We start from the raw sequence: 23,717 nt of genomic DNA, 5'->3' as shown, positions 1-23,717 counted from the left end.
TTCCCCCTCCAAAGGCTCCTGGAGGTACGGATTTGGTCCAAACCCTGTTTTTAGAGGAATTTGCTCAGAAAAAGCCTCCACTTTCCCTCTCTTATACGGGCAAACTTGATCTGAGGTAACAGGGAGAGGGGCACTATGGGTAAGCTTAGCTCGAGAGTTTTTTTGGCTGGTGCGAGCTTGTTATAAAGGCCGACTCTGTTCTAAGGATGGAACCGACACTCATCAGTAATGAATGAATGAATGAAGATCAACAACACAGATGGAACGTTGTGGTAAGAACATAACTTCTTTATTATGCTTAGAAACCCAGGGGTGACATTAAAAGGCTCATCAAGAACCTCATCTGTTGAGATTCATTTAGTTGCATTTCATATGGCAGGAGTTCAGAACTGGATTTATGAAACCTTGAGGAAATCAGCACATCCACATTTTTAATTTATTTGACAGTATGCACCACCACCTATCAGGCAGAGGACCATATCCCTTGCAACCCTGCTACTAAAAAATAATCTCTAGAATCACTGTCCATTGGAGGTCAGTTGAAAGTCCCCCATTGCACTGACTACCTTTGATGGTATGTCTCTTCAGCTTCCCATGCATAATCCTAAGTTGTACACAGCAGTATCATTAAAGTGTCTGGAACTGATTAGATTGTCATAATGGACACACACTAAGCTATACTTTTAGTTGAATGACAACTGAAGCCAGAGGTGCTTCCTTTCCTGGTATCTGCTTGGTGTAAGATACACCCTGCAATGATCAGTTAGAGTGCAGTGGCTTTGAAACAGTGGCAGTCCACTTTGCAGTTGAGCCATGACAAAGGGCAAATTATTATCACAGGCTTCCAAATTCAAAGGGGCATATTCCTAGGTAATTCTTTGTCACTGCTGCTGTTTTTTTTAGTTTTATATCCTGTGAAAAGTTTGTAAGACCCCCTCCCTCAACATACTCTTCTATGCCATATCAGCCCAGTCCTCAAAACAAAATGAATTCTGATAGAGGAGGTAGTTAGAATGCCAGGCAGTTCTGCTTCCCCCAGGTTTCCTTGATACTGCTCTGGGATGTCTGGGGGATGCATCATAGAGGTGCTTGGCACTCCCTCCCCCCCAACAGTCATTAGCTCCTCTGAGGAGCCAGCTGGTGTCAGACAAACTTGTGAAGTTGTCCCAACCTCTGTAACAGTGTCTGTTTTCTTGCAAATCATTGAGCACTGAAGCCAATAAATAATAATCGGCATTTCAGTTTCAGTTTTCAAATGCTTCCGGAAAAGCCACCTAATACAGCATTTGTTATTCTAGCAATGTTCACAATTTTTAAGAGCAATATTTAAATTTGTCCCTATTTATGTGCTTTTCTCTGCCCCCCCCACACACACACACACACACGCACATTATTATGGCTTTGTCTAGATTTCTTGTGCTCTGAGGTTGAGAGGTGTGCTGTATGACATTTATTTATTTTTGTTTGTTTGTTTTCTGGGGTAATCAGCAGAGAATAATTGGTAACTTGAAGGTTGCCTTTTTGGACATAGTCATCAGAGGATGGGAGTTTGGGAATAAAGAATATGAAGAAATACAGTAAAATTAAAGATAGGTATAGTAGTTATTCGTGAATAAGTGAGTAATTTGCTTTTGTCTTAGGATGCACAAGAATTTCTTCGCTGTTTGATGGATCAGCTTCACGAAGAACTGAAGGAGCACATTCCTGAGGTTGAAGATGACTTGCAGGCTGGACTTCCTATAGAGGAGAACATGGATGAAGATAAGAGCCTCTCAGATGTTGATTTTCAGTCATGTGAGTCTTGTGCAAGCAGTGACAAGGCAGAAAATGAAACCAACCCTAAATATTTTGTAGATGAGCATAATGAGACCACAATGCTAATTCAAGAGGAAGAAAACAATCAACTGTCTTTTAAAAACCGGGAGAAGGAGAAGAATATAATTAATAGGCTTTACAGAGCAAGCTCTGTGGAAGAGATGGAGAAGGATATTGACACTTCGGCAGAGCCAGCTGAGAAGTTCAGCAGTCAAGGAACAGTCAAAGTACAGATTCATAGTAGGCTTTCAGGTACGTATGTTCTGCCAAGGCAAAATACTGTAAAAATGAAAAGACAGCATGCTTTGTTTTGAGTTACATAAATTAACACATCAAATTACTGATTTTCTTGTATGACTTGATAGCTTTCATAGTTTTTTTTTTAATTAGAACTTAGATTGAGTTGTAATTTTTAATTTGATAATGTTGTCTTGCATCAAGTTGGCTATATTGTTGGGAATTGGAAGATGTCTTTTTTTTTTTTTTATTATGAAGTCAAATAACTGTAATCTTGTGCCTTATGAGGGACATTGTCTTCTTAGAAGCTGTTCAGTTTTGATGTTTGTATTGTTACCACATTACTGGAAATGTGAGCAGCTTCCTTTGTCTACCAGAATTTGAAAAGGATTGGAAATGTTTTACTGTACCTATCCCCTATTAAGTAGTATCTGTGAATACCCTTTATTTTGTTTAGGTTTTTATTTAGGACAACTAATGGTATATGTTTGAACACTGACTATGCCATTCTGATAAACCTTCACACTTGGCTACTGTTTTACCACTTCAAACATGGAGTGTAATAAGTTTCCATCAGCTCGACTTGTAAGGGTTGCTGGAACACTGCCTTAAATCCCCTTCCCTTCTGAACCACCTAGGTTCCCCCACCTTTACAAATGAAATTAGCAAGAATATATTCTTCCCTGATGTTGTTTGTAGTAATACTTTACCCCATTGAAAAGTCAGCAAGGTGCCTATTCTGAATGCTGTAAAAAAACTCTAACAAACTCGAGCAGTTCTTTTTTTTTTTTTTTTTTTTTTAAATATCTTCCTGTACATTAGATACCCATATGGATGTTGTCATTTTTGACAATGAGAACAAATGAAGTAGCTCTCAGATATTCATTTTTATGCATCTGTGTCAGTGCAGATGTCAATGCTGATATCTTATGTGAACTTCGTAGTTATGAGATCCAGTTCGGGGGGGGGTTAAGTATAGTAAAACATTGCCAAAGGATCTTCCACGCGATATGCCAGCAGGTTAAAGTTTTTTGATTTTGCCTAGTCTTAGACCAAGTCTAAAACAAGTTTTTAATCTCCAGTGATTGTCAGATTGCTTCTTTTCACCTGCAAATTTATACATCATTGGCAATAGCATTAACATTGAGGAGTTTAATGGATTGACATTTGGGTTCAATGTGTCTGCCAGTTATGGTATTACACTTTTTTCAGAAGCTATAACCAGTGCATGTCATTAAGACACACACTGACTGCATAAACATTCCTAGTCTCTGACCCCATCATTTCTTTTCTGCCACTTGGCTTAGTTCTAAATCTGATTTTGATGCTATCTGTGAAAGTGTCAACTTTTGGTCCTTAGGAGCAGATCTGCTGAGTATAGTTGCAGCCATGAGATTACCAACCAAGGCATACACTGGCATTGTGTGTATTGCCTAGGTGAATAAATAAAGCACTCCCACAACTGTCATTAGTTCAGTTTTGCCACATGTGAAGAAATGTTTGGACTGTCTGTTGTACTAAGTGAATAGTAGTGTTTAAAATGTTCTTATTTGAAGAGCAGGAGTGTCCCATGTACAGGCTCAGGTGTTTGCTTGGGGCAGTGTCTCAGGAACTAAGACTTGGAGGGTAGGCCACACCTACCCCACTGGACACAAGTCCATTGAGGATTTATGCCTATGCCTGTGCCTGTCCTGTGCTTCACTGGATAATGAGAAGCTTTGTAGGATGCACATCTCAAGCTACAGCCTCAGGTGTTTGCTTGAGGCAGTGTCTCAGGAACTAAGACTTGGAGGGTAGGCCACACCTACCCCACTGGGCACAAGTCCATTGAGGATTTATGCCTGTGCCTGTCCTGTGCTTCACTGGATAATGAGAAGCTTTGTAGGATGCATATCTCAAGCTACAGCCTCAGGTGTTTGCTTGGGGCAGTGTCTTATGAACTAAGACTTGGAGGGTAGGCCACACCTACCCCACTGGGCACAAGTCCATTGAGGATTTATGCCTATGCCTGTGCCTGTCCTGTGCTTCACTGGATAATGAGAAGCTTTGTAGGATGCATATCTCAAGCTATAGCCTCAGGTGTTTGCTTGGGGCAGTGTCTCAGGAACTAAGATTTGGAGGGTAGGCCACACCTACCCCACTGGACACAAGTCCATTGAGGATTTATGCCTATGCCTGTGCCTGTCCTGTGCTTCACTGGATAATGAGAAGCTTTGTAGGATGCACATCTCAAGCTACAGCCTCAGGTGTTTGCTTGGGGCAGTGTCTCAGGAACTAAGACTTGGAGAGTAGGCCACACCTACCCCACTGGACACAAGTCCATTGAGGATTTATGCCTATTCCTCTGCCTGTCCTGTGCTTCACTGGATAATGAGAAGCTTTGTAGGATGCACATCTCAAGTACCCTGGCTGGGAGGTGCATTCCAAAGTATAGGAGCTGTGCACCTGTAGGTTAATCAAATAGTGCTGTTTGCTAGCTGGCTTAATCCCAGAAAGCATTCTCTAAAGTGAGATGTCCATGGATTTGATGTGCTCAAGACTAAGAACTCACAATCCCATTGTTGGGTGTTGATTTGGTCTTTCTATGTTAGGGCTGGTGATACAGGGCTTAGATTTCAAATAAATGTTGGACATTTGGTGGGAGATTATATCATGGGTGTGGGAATGCACCCTCGGGGAATTGATCTTGATGCCCCTGCCAGGCCCAGTACAGGCATCAGCTCATATGTTGTTCTTGATAGGAATGCTGCCAAGTGCTGTATTCCTGTTCCTGTTGCTGTAACATCTACTCTTGCCTGTTGTGCAGATATCACTGGGGGTGATCATGTCAAGCTTGCCACTCAGGTTTCTTTGAAGAGTTGGAGGATCAGGGACCATTATTTTGGACATAGAGGAGGACAGTGAGTCCTCTCCATATTACATTTTCCTTCCATGTGATGGTGATGATGGTGGTGGTGGAGGAGGAGCAGATCTGGTTCCTTCCCTCACCTTGGAGATTGTTACTAAGGATGCCATTCTTGCAATCAGGAAGCAAGCAGACTGTACTAATGTGCCATCTAGAAGGCTGGTACTCTTCAAGATTTGTGGGCAAAGCTGCTTAAATTTGGATGCTTTCTTAGCATTGTGCTTTTGACAACTAATGAAAATTACTTAATAAAAATATTAAATTAAAACAATGATATTCTGTTTTGTGTAAACTGATGGATAAAGACGCTATTGTACTTTTGATGACAGAGAGGAACAGATTAATGTAGGTTTAAGCTGCTAGATGGCAGGTCATTTCCCTGGGGTACATTTCATTGGGTACCCATGGCTTTAGTCAAATTCAGCTGCAGAGATGTATGGCTGTTGCAGATTCACTGTAGGCACAGGGGATCATGCAGTGCCATGTCCACAGCTTCAGTAACTGAGTACACATGAGGAAGAAATAATGTCTGTGGCCCAAGGCACCAACAGACAGCAGGCTTTTTGGCAGGTATCAACAGCAACATGCCTAGTGGTTATGTAAGTGACATTGAAGATGCAGTGTACAATGGGCAATTCCTTTATTAATTGTGTGTGTGTGTGTGTGTGTGTGTGTGTGTGTGTGTGTGTGTGTGTGTGTGTGTGTGTGTGTGTGTGTGTGTCTGTGTGTGTGTGTGTCTGTGTGTGTCTGTGTGTGTGTGTGTCTGTGTGTGTGTGTGTCTGTGTGTGTGTGTGTGTCTGTGTGTGTGTCTGTGTCTGTGTGTGTGTCTGTGTGTGTGTGTGTCTGTGTGCGTGTGTGTGTGTGTCTTTGTGTGTGTGTATGTGCGCGCGTGTTTGTGTGTGTGTTTGCATGTGTGCGTGTGGACCATTACCTCATTCACAGTGTCTGGGGAACATTGTTTAAAACACATACTGGAGCATAAGTGTGATTACAGTAACATGCAGGATTTTCTCCATGCTGTTGCACACTTCAGCTTGTTGTAGTTACATACAGTGGATATAACAAGTGTACATACCCCTGTTAAAATGCCAGGTTTTTGTGATCTAAAAAAAATGAGACCACAATAAATCATTTCAAAACTTTTCCCACCTTTAATGTAACCTGTAACCTGCACTATTCAATTGAAAAACAAACAAATCTGTTAGGGAAAAAATGCAAAAAATTTAAAAAAACGTGCAATAAGCTGGTTGCATAAGTGTGCACACCTTTAAACTAATATTTTGTTGAAGCACCTTTTGATTTAATTACGGCATTCAGTCTTCCTGGGTACACACCTGCCATTAATTAAAGAGACTCATTAACCCCAAGTAAAGTTCAGCTTGACATTTACTCAGTTGCCTGCTACAGCAAAAGCCGTGGTTCGCAGAAGCTTACAAAGCATCAAAGGGATCTCATTGTTGAAAGGTATCAGTCAGGAGAAGGGTACAAAAAAATTTCCACAGCATTGGAAATACCATGGAACACAGTGAAGACAGTCATCAAAAAGTAGAGAAAATATGGGACAACATTGACAATGCAAAGAACTGGACGTCCCTCCAAAATTGATGAAAAGACGAGATGAAAACTGGTCAGGGAGGCTGCCAAGAGACCTACAACAATACTGAAAGGAGCTGTAGGAATTTCTGGCAAGTACTGGTTGTGTACTACATGTGACAACAATCTCCCGTATTCTGCATATGTCTGAGCTATGGGATATGGTTGCAAGACCCTTTTCTTACACAGAAAAACATCCAAGCCTGGCTAAAATTTGCAAAACAATACATCAGGTCTCCCAAAAGTTTGTGGGAAAATGTGTTATGGTCTAATGAGACCAAGTTTGAACTTTTTGGCTACAATTTCAAAAGGTATGTTTGGCGTAAAAACAACACTTCGCATCACCAAAAGAACACCATCCCCACCGTGAAGCATGGTGGTGGCAGTATCAAGCTTTGAGGTTGCTTTTCTTCAGCTGGAACTCTGGCTTTAGTCAAGGTGGAGGGAATTATGAACAGTTCCAAATACCAGTCACTTTTGGTCCAAAACCTTCAGGTGCCTGCTAGAAAGCTGAAGATGAAGAGGAATTTCACCTTTCAACATGACAATGACCCCAAGCATACATCCAAATAGGTTCATAGGTTGGTACTAGGCTATCAGCCCTAGGGTCTATACAAGCCTAGCCATAACAATTCCCTGGCTATTTCTTCCCTCATTATTTACTTTCCTGGACCCCTGTCTAGCAGGGCGACTGACGTGATCCCTGGGGTGAATTTCCTTTCTCCCATCCAATCGTCAAGGTTCCTCTTGAAGAGGTCCAAAGAGGCACTCTGCTTGACATGTATGGGCAATCTATTCCAGAGTCTGTGGAGTCTCTGGGTCAGGAACCTATCCCTCCAGCATGTTTTGTTTATTGTGATGACAAGGTTTAGATCCCTGGAGCGTGTAGCTCTGAGGGATTGGGATTTCTTTAAGTGTAGCATGTCCAACAGCTCTGGGTTTGACATGGCCTTGTATGTTAAGCAGAGATCGCCTCTGAGTAGACGATATGCGACAGAGTATAGCTGGAGTTTAAGGCGGCCAGCGTAGGGCATCTGCTTTAGGCCTGTGATTCTTTTAGTGAGGTATTTCTGAGGCCTTTCCAGTTGGTGCAGATGTCTTGAGAGGTACATACCAAATGGGGCGTTGTATTCTATAATGGGTCTAATGAGGGATGAGTACAGTGGGACAATGACCTCCTTTTTTCTGGATGAAAAGCCCTTCGTGATGAGGTGTGCCACATAGAAGGATTTCCTGACTGTTGTGGCGATGTGGTTATCGAAGGTGAGACCACTGTCTACCTGTGTCCCTAAGTCTCTTATCACACTTTCTGTGTTTAGTGTACTGCCACCTATATGGTAATTCATGGATACATGTTTTTCCCAAAGGGATAACAATACATTTCTTGTCATTGAGCTTGAGCCCATGGCTCTGGCACCAAGCATCTGTTTCTGTAAGGCCCTTTTGTAGAGTATCCACATCATTTGGGGATTCAATAATGGCTCCCAGTTTGCAGTCATCTGCAAACTTTGTTAGCCAGAGTCCCTTAGTGTTGACCTTTACTTCAGAGAAGTAGATGCCAAACAAGCGCGGCCCCAGGACTGAACCCTGAGGTACTCCACTTGTCACTTGTCTGGAGCTGGATTTGGAGTCGGCTACTTTTACAGTGTGGGTTCTATCAGTAAGCCATTTAGCAACCCATTGGGTGACATAGGGATTAATGCCCAACTTAGTAAGTTTATCTATGATTCCAGAGTGGGGGATGGTGTCAAAGGCCTTGGCAAGGTCTAGATAGGCTGTGTGGACCACCTTACCCTTGTCCATGGCTCTGGAGACTGATTCAAAGAAGTCAATCAGGTTCAGGAGACAAGATCGGCCCTTCACAAACCCAAACTGGGTGGGGTCCAGTGTTTGAAGGTTGCCAATGTCTTTGTTTATAAGTTCCATGATAATACGCTCCATGGCCTTGCAGATAAGGCTTGTCAGACTGATGGGACGGTAGTTTCCAGGATCCAAGGTGGATCCCCTTGTGGATTGGGATAACTGTAGCTCTGCCACTCAGTGGGCACGAAACCTGAGGTGAGGCTATGATTAAACATGACACTTAGGTGAGGTGCCAGTTCATATTGTAGTTCATGTAGTACACAGCCCGGGATGTCATCTGGTCCCATGGATGCTGTATTCTTGGCTTTAGAAAGTGCGTTTTGTACCTGTGTGGCTGTTATTACTGGAATTTGGCAATCTTCCGGTATTGAGATGGGCCATTTAGGGGGTGAGAGGGGGGTGAAGTTGGCACTGAATCTATCTGCCAGGATATTGGCAATATCCTTCGGATCAGTATATTTAATGCCATTCTGTTTTAGCTCAGAGCAGATCTGGGCATTGCCATTTAGATTCTTGACATAGTTATAGAAGGCTTTGTGGTTGTCTTTGGAATCTTTGGCAATTTTATTTTCGTAACTAGCTTTGGAGGATTTTATGAGGCATCTCAGTTTCTTACTGAGGCTAGTAAGTAAATCAACAAAAGAATGGCTTCACCAGAAGAAAATTAAAGTTTTGGAATGGCCCAGCCAGAGCTCAGACCTAAAATCAATAGAAAATCTGTGGGGCGAGCTGAAGAGGGCTGTGCACAAGAGATGCCCTCAGAATCTAACAGACTTGGAGTGCTTTTGCAAGGAAGAGTAGGCAAATATTGCCAAGTCAAGATGTGCCTTGCTGATAGACTCCTACCCAAGAAGACTTGAATGCTGTAATTAAATCAAAAGGTGCTTCAACAAAGTATTAGTTTAAGGGTGTCCACACTTATGCAACCGGCTTATTGTGCGGTTTTTATTTTTTATATTTTTTTCCCCTCGCAGATTTGTTTATTTTTCAATTGAGTTATACAGGTTATAGGTTACATTAAAAGTGGGAAAGGTTTTAAAATGATTTATTGTGGTCTCATTTTTTATATCACAAAAACCTGGCATTTTAACAGAGGTGTGTACACTTTTTATATCCACTGTAAGTATGTACTGTACATCAAACATAACACAGATTTCTTCCCCTACCTTCAAATACTTTGTTATTGAAGCTGTGGACATGGCATTGTATACTGCTTTGTGCATACACTGAATTTGCAACAGCCATAAGTTCTGCAGCTGAATTTCAATTCAGACATGTATCTTCAACCAAGTGTACTGCAGAGAGAAATGTCTCACTATGTAGCAGCCTGAACTGAATTAATGTAGTTGCAAGTGAAGCAAAATGAAAAGGATATTACTGAATTAAGGGACCTTAATCTAATGGAAGAAGTAAAAGATGAGTGGGAAGAATGGGAAGAATGTCAGTCAACTGGGAAAAGTCCTTGTCCCTGGCACATCATAATTGAACAGACTTGGAGAACTTGACATGAACTTGGACTTATGGGGATGTCTGAGCGTGTGGATAAGGATTTATCAAACAGGACTATTTAATAAAGAATTGGAGTGTTGTTTCCGTTTGGGACAAATGACTTACTGTTTCTCTTAGAGCAAAGTAAACTTTTTTTTTTTTTTAATTTGGTGGGATTTCACCACATATGAATAGGTTAAGAATAGGTTGTAAAGTTGCTTTAATGTTAATTAAAATGGATTAAAGGGATGCTTCTTAAGTGCTCCCAAAATAAAGTGTACATTTGTTTACATTTCCTATGCAGGTTGTATTAGTACTTTGTGAAGTTAAACCATGCATGGATGGAATAAGACTGTAAAAAAATGAATCTTTTTTTGCTCCCCCTTCTGCTCCATTCTTTCTAGCTACCCCTAGTTCTCCTATCCATTGCAGGGTCTACCACCTTCTGTTACTAACACTGAACTATCTTCTTTCAGAAGCTGGTGCTACCATGGAACCTAAGAGTGTCTGGGTAGGGGCGATGCTGTTGACTACTTCCATTGGAGAATGTTTTCATTTATGGCCTGCCCGTTAGTATGCCCCTCTCCAGTGTTCACTTGTTACTTCTGAGAGCTGCTCTCCTCCAGAAAATGAGTAAACAAAAGCCTTCCTTCCCTGGGATGGCAGGTCATTTTCTCCCTGTCAGCACCTCAAACACCTGAGCCACGTATCGAATCAAGTCGTAGAGGCTGTAGTTGGGGCTTTATCCCTCTATGCCATGGCCTGTGTTAGAAAATTTTTCTTTAGAAGAAAAGATTACATGAAAAGTATGAGTCAAAGATCCTTTTATGATTAGAGATTTTATCTTTTTTTCAAAGGAGGAGTAGAAATGTGAATTAAAGCGTGGTGATTTAAATATCCCCAAAAAAGAAAATTCGTTTTTCTACTTTATATTGAAATCTTTATAATGAAGGACTGCCTTACAGACGTTTAATGGAAAAATATAGTAGTTTAAAATGTTAAATGTATAGGGTGTGTAGTCTGAATGTAGGTAAGACATCTGTGACATCTTGCCATCGAAACTGGAGGGACTTCAAAACGTTTAGCTTTTATACAAAGAACCACTACGTACATCAGCACATTTCCTCATGTATGTTACGTCTTTCCCCCTTACCTTTTGACACTAGTGCTGTAGAATATTTCTACTGCTAATAAAAATCCTAATTTTTACTGTTTCTGTTATCTCCCCTTTCTGCAGCTCTGTTACTGGTAGCCATCTACCTGCCTGTAACATTCTCGCAGCACTGTATATAGTGTACGGGCACTGCAGCAGATCAGTAATAAGGTCCTTCGTGTTTTTTTTTTTTCCTGTTTTTGCTGAAGGAATGCTCAATCACCACCCTTCTTCAGTCCTTTCATCTAGAAAGCATATCCTTTAATTATGTATGCAGCAATGCATTTCAACTCATTCACTGCTTGCAATAAAACAGGATACTGTGGAACTGGGGTAACTATTCTACTGTGTCAGTTTGCTGGATGTATCTGTTTTATTGAAGGATTATTCAGTTCTACTGGCAGATGGTGCTTGCAGTTGTCTCCTGATATTATTTTAATTTTATTTATTTCAGGTATATATAACAAGAGCCTCCAATGCCCTTGATTATATTCTGTGTGTTTTTAATTTGGAAAGTAAGATTTCTGTTATGTCAGTCAACTACAAAATAGTTTGCCACATTGCACTTCATTGTTTACTGTTCTGTAACGCAATTAATAAATAACACTGCAAGCGATCAGATTGCAGAACAATAAAAATCGAATGCAGCATATATATATATTTTTTATATTTATATGTAAATGTTAGCATTTCTTTTTAAACTTCTTGCAGTTGACTTTATTGTGGATGCTGATGCTAAGTAATGCTTCTCTGTGTTGCCGCAAAACTTTCTGCAAGTAGAGTGGTGCTCTTTATCTTCTTTTGTCTTCTCACCTGATGACCTTCTCTGCAAAGAGACTATGTGCAGCTGTAGTGCTCTGATGCTTATTTTAGAGCCTTTGTACAACTCCGATGCACTTGGCTGCCCATTTTATGGAGCAGTCACATAAGTGAAGGAATAGCATAACTCTATGAAAATTCAGACTTGTACATACCAAAGTGTGAGATTGCCATCTCTTATTGTATTCCTTTTTTTTCTGCATTTTGACAGTCTTGGAGTTTGGATGTAGAAGTCTGTGGGGTGATGCTCTGCCATTTTTTTCTTTTTTTTTTTTTTAAGATCATGCCAGTCTCAAAACATCTCACAGCCACATCTCTCAAACGTGAAATATTTCCGATGCCCTTCTTCTTTCCTCATATTTTCTGTTTTTCCTCACACAGTTGTTGGTTTTCTGACAAGTAATTTCAGGCATAAAATAATGACAGACATTTGAGTTTCAGACTTCATAGCCATCAGAAAATACGTGCTAATGCAAAACCTGCTGTTCTAGCAACCAAGTTTATAAGAGCCAAAATATTTTTAGTCTATCCAGTGTTGAAGTGTGCTTTGCCTGTACACTTATAGAAAGTGATATTTTCTTGTATAAGACTGATGAGTAAATGGGAGTATTTTATTTTCAACAGTTTGGTAGCTTTGTGGGGCGTGTAGACATATTAGTGACCATCCTTAGTGATAGTATTTATTCAAGGCATGGAATGAGAACGTTTTTGGTTATTGAACTACAGCTTCAGCAGGGAGGACTATTGGGTATCGGACTAATTGTTAGTAGTGGGCTTATCCCATACGTGGGCAGAATCATTGCGGAGCTGTTTACTCAGTGATTTATATCCCCTGGAGTTATAGTGTTATCTGCTTACATTTGGCAGTTGTTTGGAGGAGAGACCATTGATAAAAAGCGAGTTAGATGGAAATTTATCAGAATCATTGTAAATACTTACTAATATATGCATTTATACATAATGCTAATATATGTTTTACATTTTTATTAGAAATCAAATATAGTTAATGATCATATGGTTGAACTTTTATATTATAATGTGGTAGAAATAAGCTCTATTTCTGTATAACATTTTTTTTACTTAATTGATAGTTTCTCTGTAGGCACAGAGGTTAGATTTGTATGCAGCTGGCTAAGCAGTTGAACCCATATGTTGACTCTGCTATCCCAATATGGCCGTATCTGGCTATTTTGGGTTGTTTGTATCTCAAGATTTCCATTATTGATTTTTTTTTTAATACACGTTTCACTTTTTACTTATTTCCATTCACTGTATCTGTCTCTTCTACTTGAAGATGGTGCCTTCACTTTGCATTTTGTTTTGCTGTTGAGTCCTGTTACTCAGGGCAGATTACAGTGACAAGGAGATGGGAGCTGGAAGCTGGATATGTAATTATTTGCAACGCCATACCTGTGTGGGTTCATATGATTTGAATGTAAATCTTGGTTTAACTCTGCTTGTTATAGTTTTCCAACATTTTCTTCAGTGTTTGAACTACAATAACAGTTTTGTAGCTTTGTGATGTTGTGTTCAGGGAAACCATATAACTGGTGTCTTCCCTGTCGGGTCAGTTCATGCTGCTTCACACCTATGTGCACTGTACAGCATGCTGTTTCATTCGTCCGTGGCACCCATTTATTCACATATATCTTTGTTGTCAGTGAGGAAGGAGTTGTGTTCTTTAGCTGTATGCTCCAATATTATTCACAAAAGTCTCTTATTTGTGCTGTTATTACTTCCAGACATATTTCCTGTGATTCAGAGTTTTACTTATTGATCTTCCCTATTTATGAATGTTCTCCTAGGAGTGCCCTTGCTTTACTTACCATTGAAGGAAAGATGCATCAGTTATGGAGAGCAACTCAATACATGCATCTGCTGAGCATTCGTATTGTATTCTTTACATTATTGGCAATGTCCAGAGACCAGACTATGCTTTTCTGGCTGGAATCATTACATTGACTTTCAGTTTTTGTTGCATGCTCCACTTTGCAGTGATGAACCAATACAGCAATCAGCCTTGCAAAGCATATCTTTGGGTAGTAGTGTAACACTAAACCCATTGTAGTACTCCGCACATAAGAACAGCACACCAATTGCTTATTGCCTCACAATGCTGTACTGTGTATGGTTGAATCAGTAGTGTAATACAACATTCAGTTATGCAAATTACATCATGTGGCAGTATGATAATGATTCTGATATGCATCACAGTGGTTGATTCTGTATGTGCTTCTGTATTACTCAGATTGTGACTGTTTAAGGGTGTACCAAGGGACATGCAAAGGAAGGCCTCTATCATCAGTGATCCTCTCCCTACCTCAGCTACCACTGCTGCCACTTCTTGTCTACCATACATAACCTGAAACCTTCATTAACCTGAACATCCAGGGCATTTCTATTTTTAGACCTAACCCCATTTCTAGTGGCCTTCTGTGCTCACACTTGCATATGCATGTTTCCACACATACAAACGTGTATATACTGCATCACACCCAGAAGAATGAAACACATGCTTCTCCTACACTGAGCATCTCTCATGTAGTGCATTATCTCTCACAGCCTTTATGCTTACTGTGATCCCTTCAGATTTCTACAGTGTGACCTTGTGAGCCACTATATCATGTCTTACTCATTTCTTCTGGTACAATGATAGAGCCTGTGGCTTTCTTTTTTGTCACTGCTTGAATCTAGCCATTCTTTCTTCCTTCTTATCCTTCTAGAAGTTTTCTTCTAGAATCTTCTGCATCTCATTGTCTTTCTTCTCCATGGCTTCCAGGCCGCATATGTACCCAAAACATGACCTCATTCTGTAGATTGGAAACCCCTCTGCTTTAGGAGACTTTCCCAGTAGCGGGTACCCCACAGCATTCTGTTCATCAGTGCCACAGCTGTCTCACTGTAATGGAGTTTTCTTCCACTGTTGCCTTCAGGTATACTCCCCATCTGGTACTGGCGTGGAGTTGTTCAAGTGCAGTACTTTTGCATGTATCTGCAGTGAACCTCAGCTGGACTTTTTGCTAACTTAGTCTGTCATTCGAAATCATTTGTTAGAGTAATCTTCTCATTATTCAGTTGTTGCAGCTATCTTAATGCCACCAGGAAGGAAGCTGATATTTTTTCTCTGTTCCCTCAGATATGTCTGAAGTAAACACCCTGAAGAGCACTGGACCCAGAACCAACACCTGCAGTGCTGCACTAGTCACTTGACTTATCCATCACCCCTTTCAAGCTAACCTTCTGATTCCTCCTCTTTAGCCATATTACAGTCCAGTTCCTCAGTCTTTGACCTACTCACAACCCTTGCAGTTCTATGGTTTTCATAGTAGCTGCCTTTGTGAGACCAAGTTAGAGGCCTTGATGAAAGTCCGGTAGAATGCTTGTTAAATTTTACTTACTGTAATACATTCATAAGTCTGGATCAAGTTTGACAGCTCATTCAGGATATGCTACTTGTTCTGTAGGATGTTGCCTTGTAGGAAAACAACCATCCTTTACTTCAGATCCTTTCACTGTTTTTTCATGTCACTGTTGTCAGGCTACTAGGCTTGTAATTCTGAGGACCCTGAAAAATCTTCATGTTTGGTTATATGTCTTATCCATCCTTAGCATAGCCAATCCACTGTGTCCTCCGCTGGCATTAGCCTGCTGTTTCTGCACTGCAGTTTGTAGTGTGCTGTGCACCATAGCATATCACTGTAGCACCCTCCATTTCTTTTCCTTTGTTACGATGGAGATAAAAGTACTTCTCAGTGCCTTTTTGGGTTTTTGTTTTTTTTTTTTCATCCTATATTTAACCTGCTGTTAGATCTTTCATTCTTTCTAATATATACCTAAAAAGTCTTTTTTCACCTTCTCAATACCCTTCTGCCAACTCCTGTTCACAGTTGTTACTTGTTACCTCCTCTGTTAACCTCTTGCTGACATTCCTGTGCTGTGCTGATTCCAGCTTTCCTTTTATTCAAGGACGTGTTAGTGCTAAAGAGGGAAATGCTTGGGGACCAGTTTTGGATCTTTCTTTCCTAAACCTGATTGAGATAGTTCCCAAGTTCAAAAAGATGTTACTTCACAACATGTTACCTCTTGTTCCTCATTGAAGTTTCCTTGTAACATTAGATTTAAAAGAAACTTATCTTCCTGCTCATACCCTCAGGTAAAATCCCCTATACTTTTCTTAAACCTATATAGCCCTTGTATAAATCAGTACTTATTCTTCTATGAAATACATAATCTACTACTTCAATTTCCTAATCATCTTTTCATTATTGGTGGTGACTGGAATGCACTCATGGACCCCTTGAATGATAGTTCAAATAAAAACAGGAAACTGCCCTCGCAAGTAACTGCATCTATTCAGGATTTGATAAATAGCTTCGACTTAGTTGACCCTTTTTTAATATTTGACCATGACAGAGAGCTAAATAAGTTCACGTTTTATTCGACTTCGCACAAAGTCTGGCCCAGAATTGATTATTTTTTGGTCTCTGATATCTTTTCAAACAAAATTACAAACTTTGCCCTTGAGGCTAGATGTATATTTGACCACTCGAATGTCTCCGTTTGTATTAAGCCTACTCACCACCTGAATCGCAATGGTAGTAGTCCCACTTGGTCACTAAACAGTAACATTCTTAAAAAAGATGTTCTGCAGGAAATTAATGATTATCTGAAACAATTTGATGCAGAATCGTGTTTATTCACCATCCCCTTAGATATCCAATGGGCTACGGCCAAAGCGGTCATCAGAGGAATACTCATACAAAAATCATCTTATTATAAAAAAAAAGAGAAATTGTACATCAGTAACCTCAAAAATGAGCAAAAGATGGCTGATGCACCACTACAAAAGGATTTTTCTCCTGAACTGGAAAAGAAATTACATGAGATACAAAAAAAAAAATTACTCATTTCACTTACAAAACCAATCCTTGGTAGAACTCAAACCCCTTCACAGATATTCGGAATGGGCCCAAACCCCCTCCAGAACACTAGCTGGACTCATAAATATCAAAGAGGTACCAAACTATATTAATGAAATAAAATACAAAGGGAAAAACTTATACAGTAATGAAGATATTGTTAACTCTTTTGTAAATATCTTCACTGAAATCTATAATCCCCAAAACCAGACCCCAAATGAAATGCACAAAAAATTCCTAAATGAGCTATCTGTTCCAAAATTATCTTTCGCGCAAAACACCCTTCTAAACAGCCCCATAACACTGAATGAAATAATGCTAGCTATTAAAAAACTTAAAACCAAACAAGGCGCCAGGTCCTGATGGTTTTACAGGAGAATTTTATAAAACTTTTAGTCGTCACCTTTCTAAAACTCTTCTTGCCATGTATAATTATATCATCTTGAAAGGGATTACTGATAAGTATATGAACAATTCGAAAAGAATATTCATCCCAAAACCAAACTCTGACAAGTCCAACCCTCTCTGCTATAGGCCCATCGCCCTTATTAACGTTGACATCAAAATCTTATCTACCATTTTTGCTAATAGAATTCAGAAAGTTATAGCTACAGTCATTTCTTCTGAACGGTTGGGATTTATGAAACAGAGGCAGCTGTGTGACAATACTCTTACCTTAAACACATTAATGTTGTTTCTAAAAATTGATAACAACCCACGTTATGCACTCACCCTAGATGCTACCAAAGCCTTTGATAACGTTGATCTAAACTTCCTTTACCTAACCATGAAATTCTTTAATTTTCCTGATCTTATTATCAACACTATTAAAATGCTTTATAACAATGCCTCTACTTCCCTGTATATAAATAAAACTTTATCACCCCCTATTAAAATTACCAATGGCACTAGGCAGGGCTGCCAACTCTCACCTTATCTTTTCAATCTATATCTGGAACCTTCCCTTCTCTGGGTTAAACAAAAGACTTATCACCATATCCCAAAAGTCTTCAACATTGATATAAATTACTCTGCATTTGCAGATGACCTAAACATATAATTGCAGATGACCTAAACATATATTTTGAGCTTCCCAACACCGATCTTCATAAAATTCAAAATTCTATTAATCTTTTTGCTGAGGTTGCTAATTATAAATTAAACCCTGCAAAATCATCTATTTTTCCATTAAACCCTGCAAACCATTTAGAATATTACTTCCCCCTGTCTGACATTCCTCTCAAATATACACTTAAATACCTAGGAATAAATTTCACACACCCTCACCAAGAACTAATAAAAGCAAACCTATATAGAGTCTGGGATCAGATAAATAATCTAACTAGATGGAAAAACATCAATCTTTCTTTGCTATCAAAATCTGCTATCATTAAAATTAATATTTTGCCTAGAATCCTTTTTCATCTTAACTCCATCTTCTTAAACGTTCCAAAAATTTTTTTCAGAAAAATGGAAACCACAATCTCAAAGTTTTTATGGTTCCCTAAATCAACCAGAATATCATACAGGAATCTAATTACCCCAAAGAACAAAGGCGGTTTAAGTCTCCCGGACTTTAATTTATATTACCACATCATTAATGCTAGCCGTCTAATTCAAATAGCCTGCTATGATCCCTCTGCTGAATCTTGGTACCCAACCTGGATCAAAATCTGGTGCAACTATATATACTCGTTAAAACTCAATCCATATGCTGTCCCTTTTTTGGCACCTGATGATGACTACAAGTTCAAGATCTTGCCTACACTAAAGAACAAAATTTGCATCTTTCAAACTCTGATGACCTTAAATTTACACAATACTGTTCCCATTCTCCAACCTATTCACCTAAACCCAAACTTAAAAATCAATAATAAAATGATCGATCTAACAAACTTCCCTATTGTTAAGAAAGCCATAGTTTGGCACTTTTATAACTCTAAAAATGTTGCCGAGGTCAAAGCTTTATTTGGTGCTGCTAACAAATATGATCCTATCTTAAGGAAAATTAACTCATTATAAAACAAAAATTCTCTAACTATAGAGTGAAGGAGCAAGACACTACAGTATCACAATCTATCATTAAATCACTTTCCCTACGGAACAAAATGATTTTGAATACCTATAAACTTGTGTCAAGCATTAAGTATGGTCATTCACTTCTATTTTCCAAATATTGGGACGGTATGCAAGGAGAAATTTCTACGGAGTCTAAGTGTGAAGCAATCAATAATGCCCTGAATCTAACCCCCTTCAAAAACCTAATTTACACCCAGCTTATGATACAACAATTCCTACTATACCCCAGCATTATTACTGAAATTTGGATACAATAAAAACCTAACCTGTCCGTTCTGTTCCCTCCCACATGTAGATATACTTCACATCTTTTGTAGCTGTAAAAATATTTACAAACTTTGGTGTTCTCTCAGAACTCAGTTGGAAAAAATGGGATACGAAAAAAACACATTCTCTTGGCAAACCTTGATTTTAAATATAATTCCTAAATCTCTTAAGGGTATCCATCGCCACATCTGTGTTACAGCCTGCGCCCTTCTCAAATATTTTATAGCCAAGAATTGGGTCAATCCCTCAACAATAATTTGGGAAAACTTTACATCAATGGCAATCAAATATATATCTGCACATAAGTTATGCAATAATAACAAAAAGAAAAAAGAATATTTTCAGAATTACTGGTGTAGACTTTTTGACCTAATCCAAACTAAATAATCTTCCAAAATGTGGGTCACTAACACTGCATTCCAGGAAATCCTCCATCAGTATCATATCTGGCCCTATAACCATTAGACATTGTTACCGTCACACTGTAATTTTTGATTTTACAAAATATTTTGTTATATTATTTTGTTATCCTCTGGCATCCATGGTGTAAATATATGTAAATACCAGAAAAACAGGACCCCCTCATCCATAATGAATATAAAACACTTAGAAATAAAGTAAAAAAGCTCATCATCTCTGATCGACAAAATACTTCACCATACTCCAAAACAATAACAAAACAAATCCTCAGAAATTCTGGAAAGGTATCTCTACTGTACTTAATCCCAGCAAACCAGACACCCCCACTCCAGACCCTAATGCCCCGATACAGACTTAGCTACCCAATTTAACTCTTTTTTCATTGAATCTATTTCCAAATTAATCTCTTCATTCTCTAACACCACCACATTCTTCAATTCATCCCCATCCTCCCCTACCAACACTTCACCCTGCACTGCTACCACTCCCTCACTGTCATCCACTAACTCTCTACCCTCCACCTCTTCTCCTGCTCTCATTTCCTCCTCATCTTCTTCACCCCCTAACACCCCCTCTCCACTCTCCCCACTATTCTCATTAAAACCTGTACCCACTTCTACTATAAAAAACTCCTTCTGAAACTGAAGCCATGCACTAATGCTCCTGATAAACATCCCTTCTTACTTTCTTAGCATAGCTGCTGAAGCAATTGCCTACGCCATTAGCATTCTAATCAGCCGCTCTATCCAAGAAAGCATAGTTCCCCAAATCTGGAAAAAGGCCTTTATCATACCTTTACATAAAGGTGGCAACAATAACAATGTTACTAATTTCTGCCCAATTGCTATCCTGTCTCACATCTCTAAACTCCTAGAAAAGTGTATACAACTTCAACTCCTACCACATCTCTTAGATAATCACCTACTAACTCCCACACAACATGGATTCAGACCAAGTCACAGCACTATGACAGCCCTCCTCTCCTTCCTTGAAACTGTTAACAAAGCCCGGGACTCTGGTCTTATTGTTTCTACCCTACTACTTGACCTCTCTAAGGCCTTTGATACTATCTCACACAGCCTGCTTTTAACTAAACTCTCAAAACTTATCCTATCTCCTTCTTTGAACTGGTTCTCCAGCTATTTATCCAACAGATATCAAGCAGTAAAATGGAAAAAGGCCACCTCCTCATTTCTAAATACCCCAACCAGAGTTCCCCAAGGCTGCATATTGGGTCCCCTCCTCTTTAACATATTTATAAATGATTTCCGCAACTCTATCCCTTTCTCAAACATCATCCAATATGCAGATGATTCAACTATAATCTGCTCTGCCACATCTATCCCTACACTCCTAAAGCTTACTCAAGATGCTTTTTCAACCACTGAGCAATGGATGAAAAGAAATCGCCTAGCACTCAATGCCTCTAAAACCAAATTAATGGTATTCACCCCCTCTAAAGTCACCTCTTTCGATATAAACACATTCTCTATTGCTAGTCAAAATAACACACCTCTGGAACTGGTGTCAGAGACCAAATTACTTGGGGTCCAAATTGATAACCAACTCAAATTCAACTCCCATTTACAACTAAATATCAAAAAACCCATCAAAAACTAGGTATGCTCTATCGGCAAAATCACTACCTTACGCCTTACTAAAATCATTCTCTCTACTTCCTTTCTTATCCCCTCTCTTCTCTATGGAGCTCCACTTCTAACTAATCTACAGTCCTCTCTGAAAACACAACTTTCTTCTTGCTACAACAAAATCGCCAATTTCGCTACCAGCCATAAGTCCTCCACCCACCACTGTTCCTCTCTCCAACAACTAAAATGACTAGAACTACCCAAGCATCTCACCTATACTCAACTAACTTTTGCACACAAGCTCATTTTCAACCCCTACCTCTGTCCCTCCCTGTCTTCTGCCTTTAAAATGCACCTACCTGATAGAGTATTAAGGTCTAACAACCAAAATCTATTAGAAGTGTACAAACCAACTCGTCCCCCAGGCAAAAATCTTCTGTCGTATGGTCTACCACGCCTCTGGAACTCCCTACCACCATCTATTCGTATCACCTCTAACCATTTTATTTTCAAAAAATCCCTTCATTCACATCTAGTATCCCAGTGGGAATGCTCTTGCTCCCACCCCACATAACTAACACTGGCAATTTCCATCTCCCTTTCCTTCTCCTGATTACACCTGCAATTTCCTTTTATCATTTCTCCTAACTCATACATTCTTCTTATTATTATTATTGTATCTGCAAGAATACACTACGCTGTACCTCTTAAGTGTATGATTCCTGATATGTAATTGATTTCTCATTATTTACTTTGCTACATTCCTTCTTTAGTCTGTATCATCTGTAAGTTTCATCACTAGTTTGTTTGTATTATTTGTAATGTTTGCTGTATTATTTGTAATTTTTTGCTTGAATCTTTTACATTTGTATAACTATCATATAACCTACTGTAACATCGATTGTTTGGAGCTTTTCTCCCCAGGACTCCATTGAAAACGGGTTCATTTTGGCCCAATGGGCTATCCTGGTAAACCAACTGCAAATAAATAAAAATAAATAATAAATAAATATGTTGTAAATATTGTATAAATAGAAGTACATGATGTAAATAGGTTTTTTTATGGTTATACCCTCCTTACCACTTTTCTTTCTTCTTAATACAGTCATATATTCTTCCTTCTAAGCCACTTTCCATTTATATCTGTAGACTTTGACTGGAATAGGTTATTGGGGGTCTTTACTGCTTATATTGGTCTCTAAGATGTACGTTTCCCTGTAAGATAACTGCTGTTTCATAAATGCATAGTTTTTTGTACTAACTGTTACATATATACCTACACTTTACTGCTTCCTGTAATGACTTACAGTTTTTCCTTTGTATGTTTGAAAAGTTTTTAAAATTCAATAAAAATATATTTGAAAAAAAAAAAAAAAGAAGCTTATCACATTCCTATTCATCCATACTTCAGGTGTCTGTTAAGGTTTTGTGTGTCTGGATCACATTATCAGTTCTCTGCCTTACCCTTTGGACTATTCACTGCACCAAGAGTGTTCACAAAGTGTCGAGCTCGGGTTATAGCTCATTGCATACTACAGGGTGTCCACATTGTTCCATATTTAGACGACTTGCTTATGCTTGCAGAGTCTACTTCAAAGTGTCTGAAATCTCTCTTTTGTGTAAGAGATCTCTTACACAAGTTGGGATTCCAAGAATAACATTCAAAAGCCTTTCTTGACTCCTTCTCACAGGATTGTGTTTCTGGAATGTGAACTAGACATCACAGTTCAAAGAGCTTTTCTTCCACAGGAAAAAAATAGATCAATATCTCAATCCGTTTCTTGGGTTTTCACTGCAAGGGAATAAATACCTTAGGATTTTGGTGTTATGGCTTCTATGATTTTCATGATATCCTAGACAAGACTCCACATGAGAAAGATACAGTGATATCTGAAATCACTTTGGTCCGGCATCAATGTTCTTATCTTTTTAGCTCCAGTGCTAGATTTGTCAGAAGGGAAATCACTTGGCGGAGGCAACAGATATCACTAAATCCAGGTCTTCCTTTCTCCCCTCCTTATTCTGAAGTAGTCAGTCACTACAGATGCTTCAGACTTTGCTTGAGGAGCAGTTTCAGAAGGGATAAAAGTGCAAGGTGTGTGGTACACCAGGGGCAGACACAGGCACATAAATATAAAAGAGAGGCTTGTCCTGATCAAGGCACTCAACTCTCTAAATCTTTTGTGGTGCTCAGCACCTCTTCAAGTTGTTACAGGCAAGGCCACAGTCGTGGTGCATCAGCAAGCAAGGAGGACCAGGCCGTACCCACGCTGCAGACTAGGAATGCTAACTTGTTATATAGCTTCACAGTCAATCTCAGTCTGCATGCATTCTACATTCCATCAGAGCAAAATTGTGTGGCAGACAAGATGAGCATGACAAGGGCAGACCCCCGTGAATGGAAACTAGATTAGCAGGTCTTCCCATGATTTGATCCATCTGTGGGGAGTTCCTCAAATAAACCTTTCTGCCTCCAGGATTCCAGGCAGGAAGGCCAGGAAGACAGATGCCTTTTCTCTTCCTTGGACAAGACTACCCTAGGTACTTTTGAAGATTCAGAAGGAATCCTC

General features: G+C 39.4%; 1 protein-coding gene across 2 annotated transcripts in view; it reads left to right on the top strand.

Moving 5' to 3' along the window:
• The window catches only part of USP33 (ubiquitin specific peptidase 33), a 1,637,494-nt gene that overhangs the window by 550,875 nt on the left and 1,062,902 nt on the right, over positions 1-23,717 (top strand). For both annotated transcript variants that reach the window (XM_044085858.1, XM_044085859.1), the window contains exon 10: positions 1,641-2,067. In XM_044085858.1, coding sequence (XP_043941793.1) covers positions 1,641-2,067 — 427 coding nt within the window. The remainder of the gene's footprint in view (positions 1-1,640; positions 2,068-23,717) is intronic.

Source organism: Protopterus annectens, chromosome 10.part0, assembly GCF_019279795.1.
Source record: "Protopterus annectens isolate FY-2018-M chromosome 10.part0, PAN1.0, whole genome shotgun sequence".
Lineage (NCBI taxonomy): Eukaryota > Metazoa > Chordata > Ceratodontiformes > Protopteridae > Protopterus > Protopterus annectens.
Note: the sequence above shows the minus strand (reverse complement) of the source record. Positions and strands in the feature narration are given on the sequence as shown.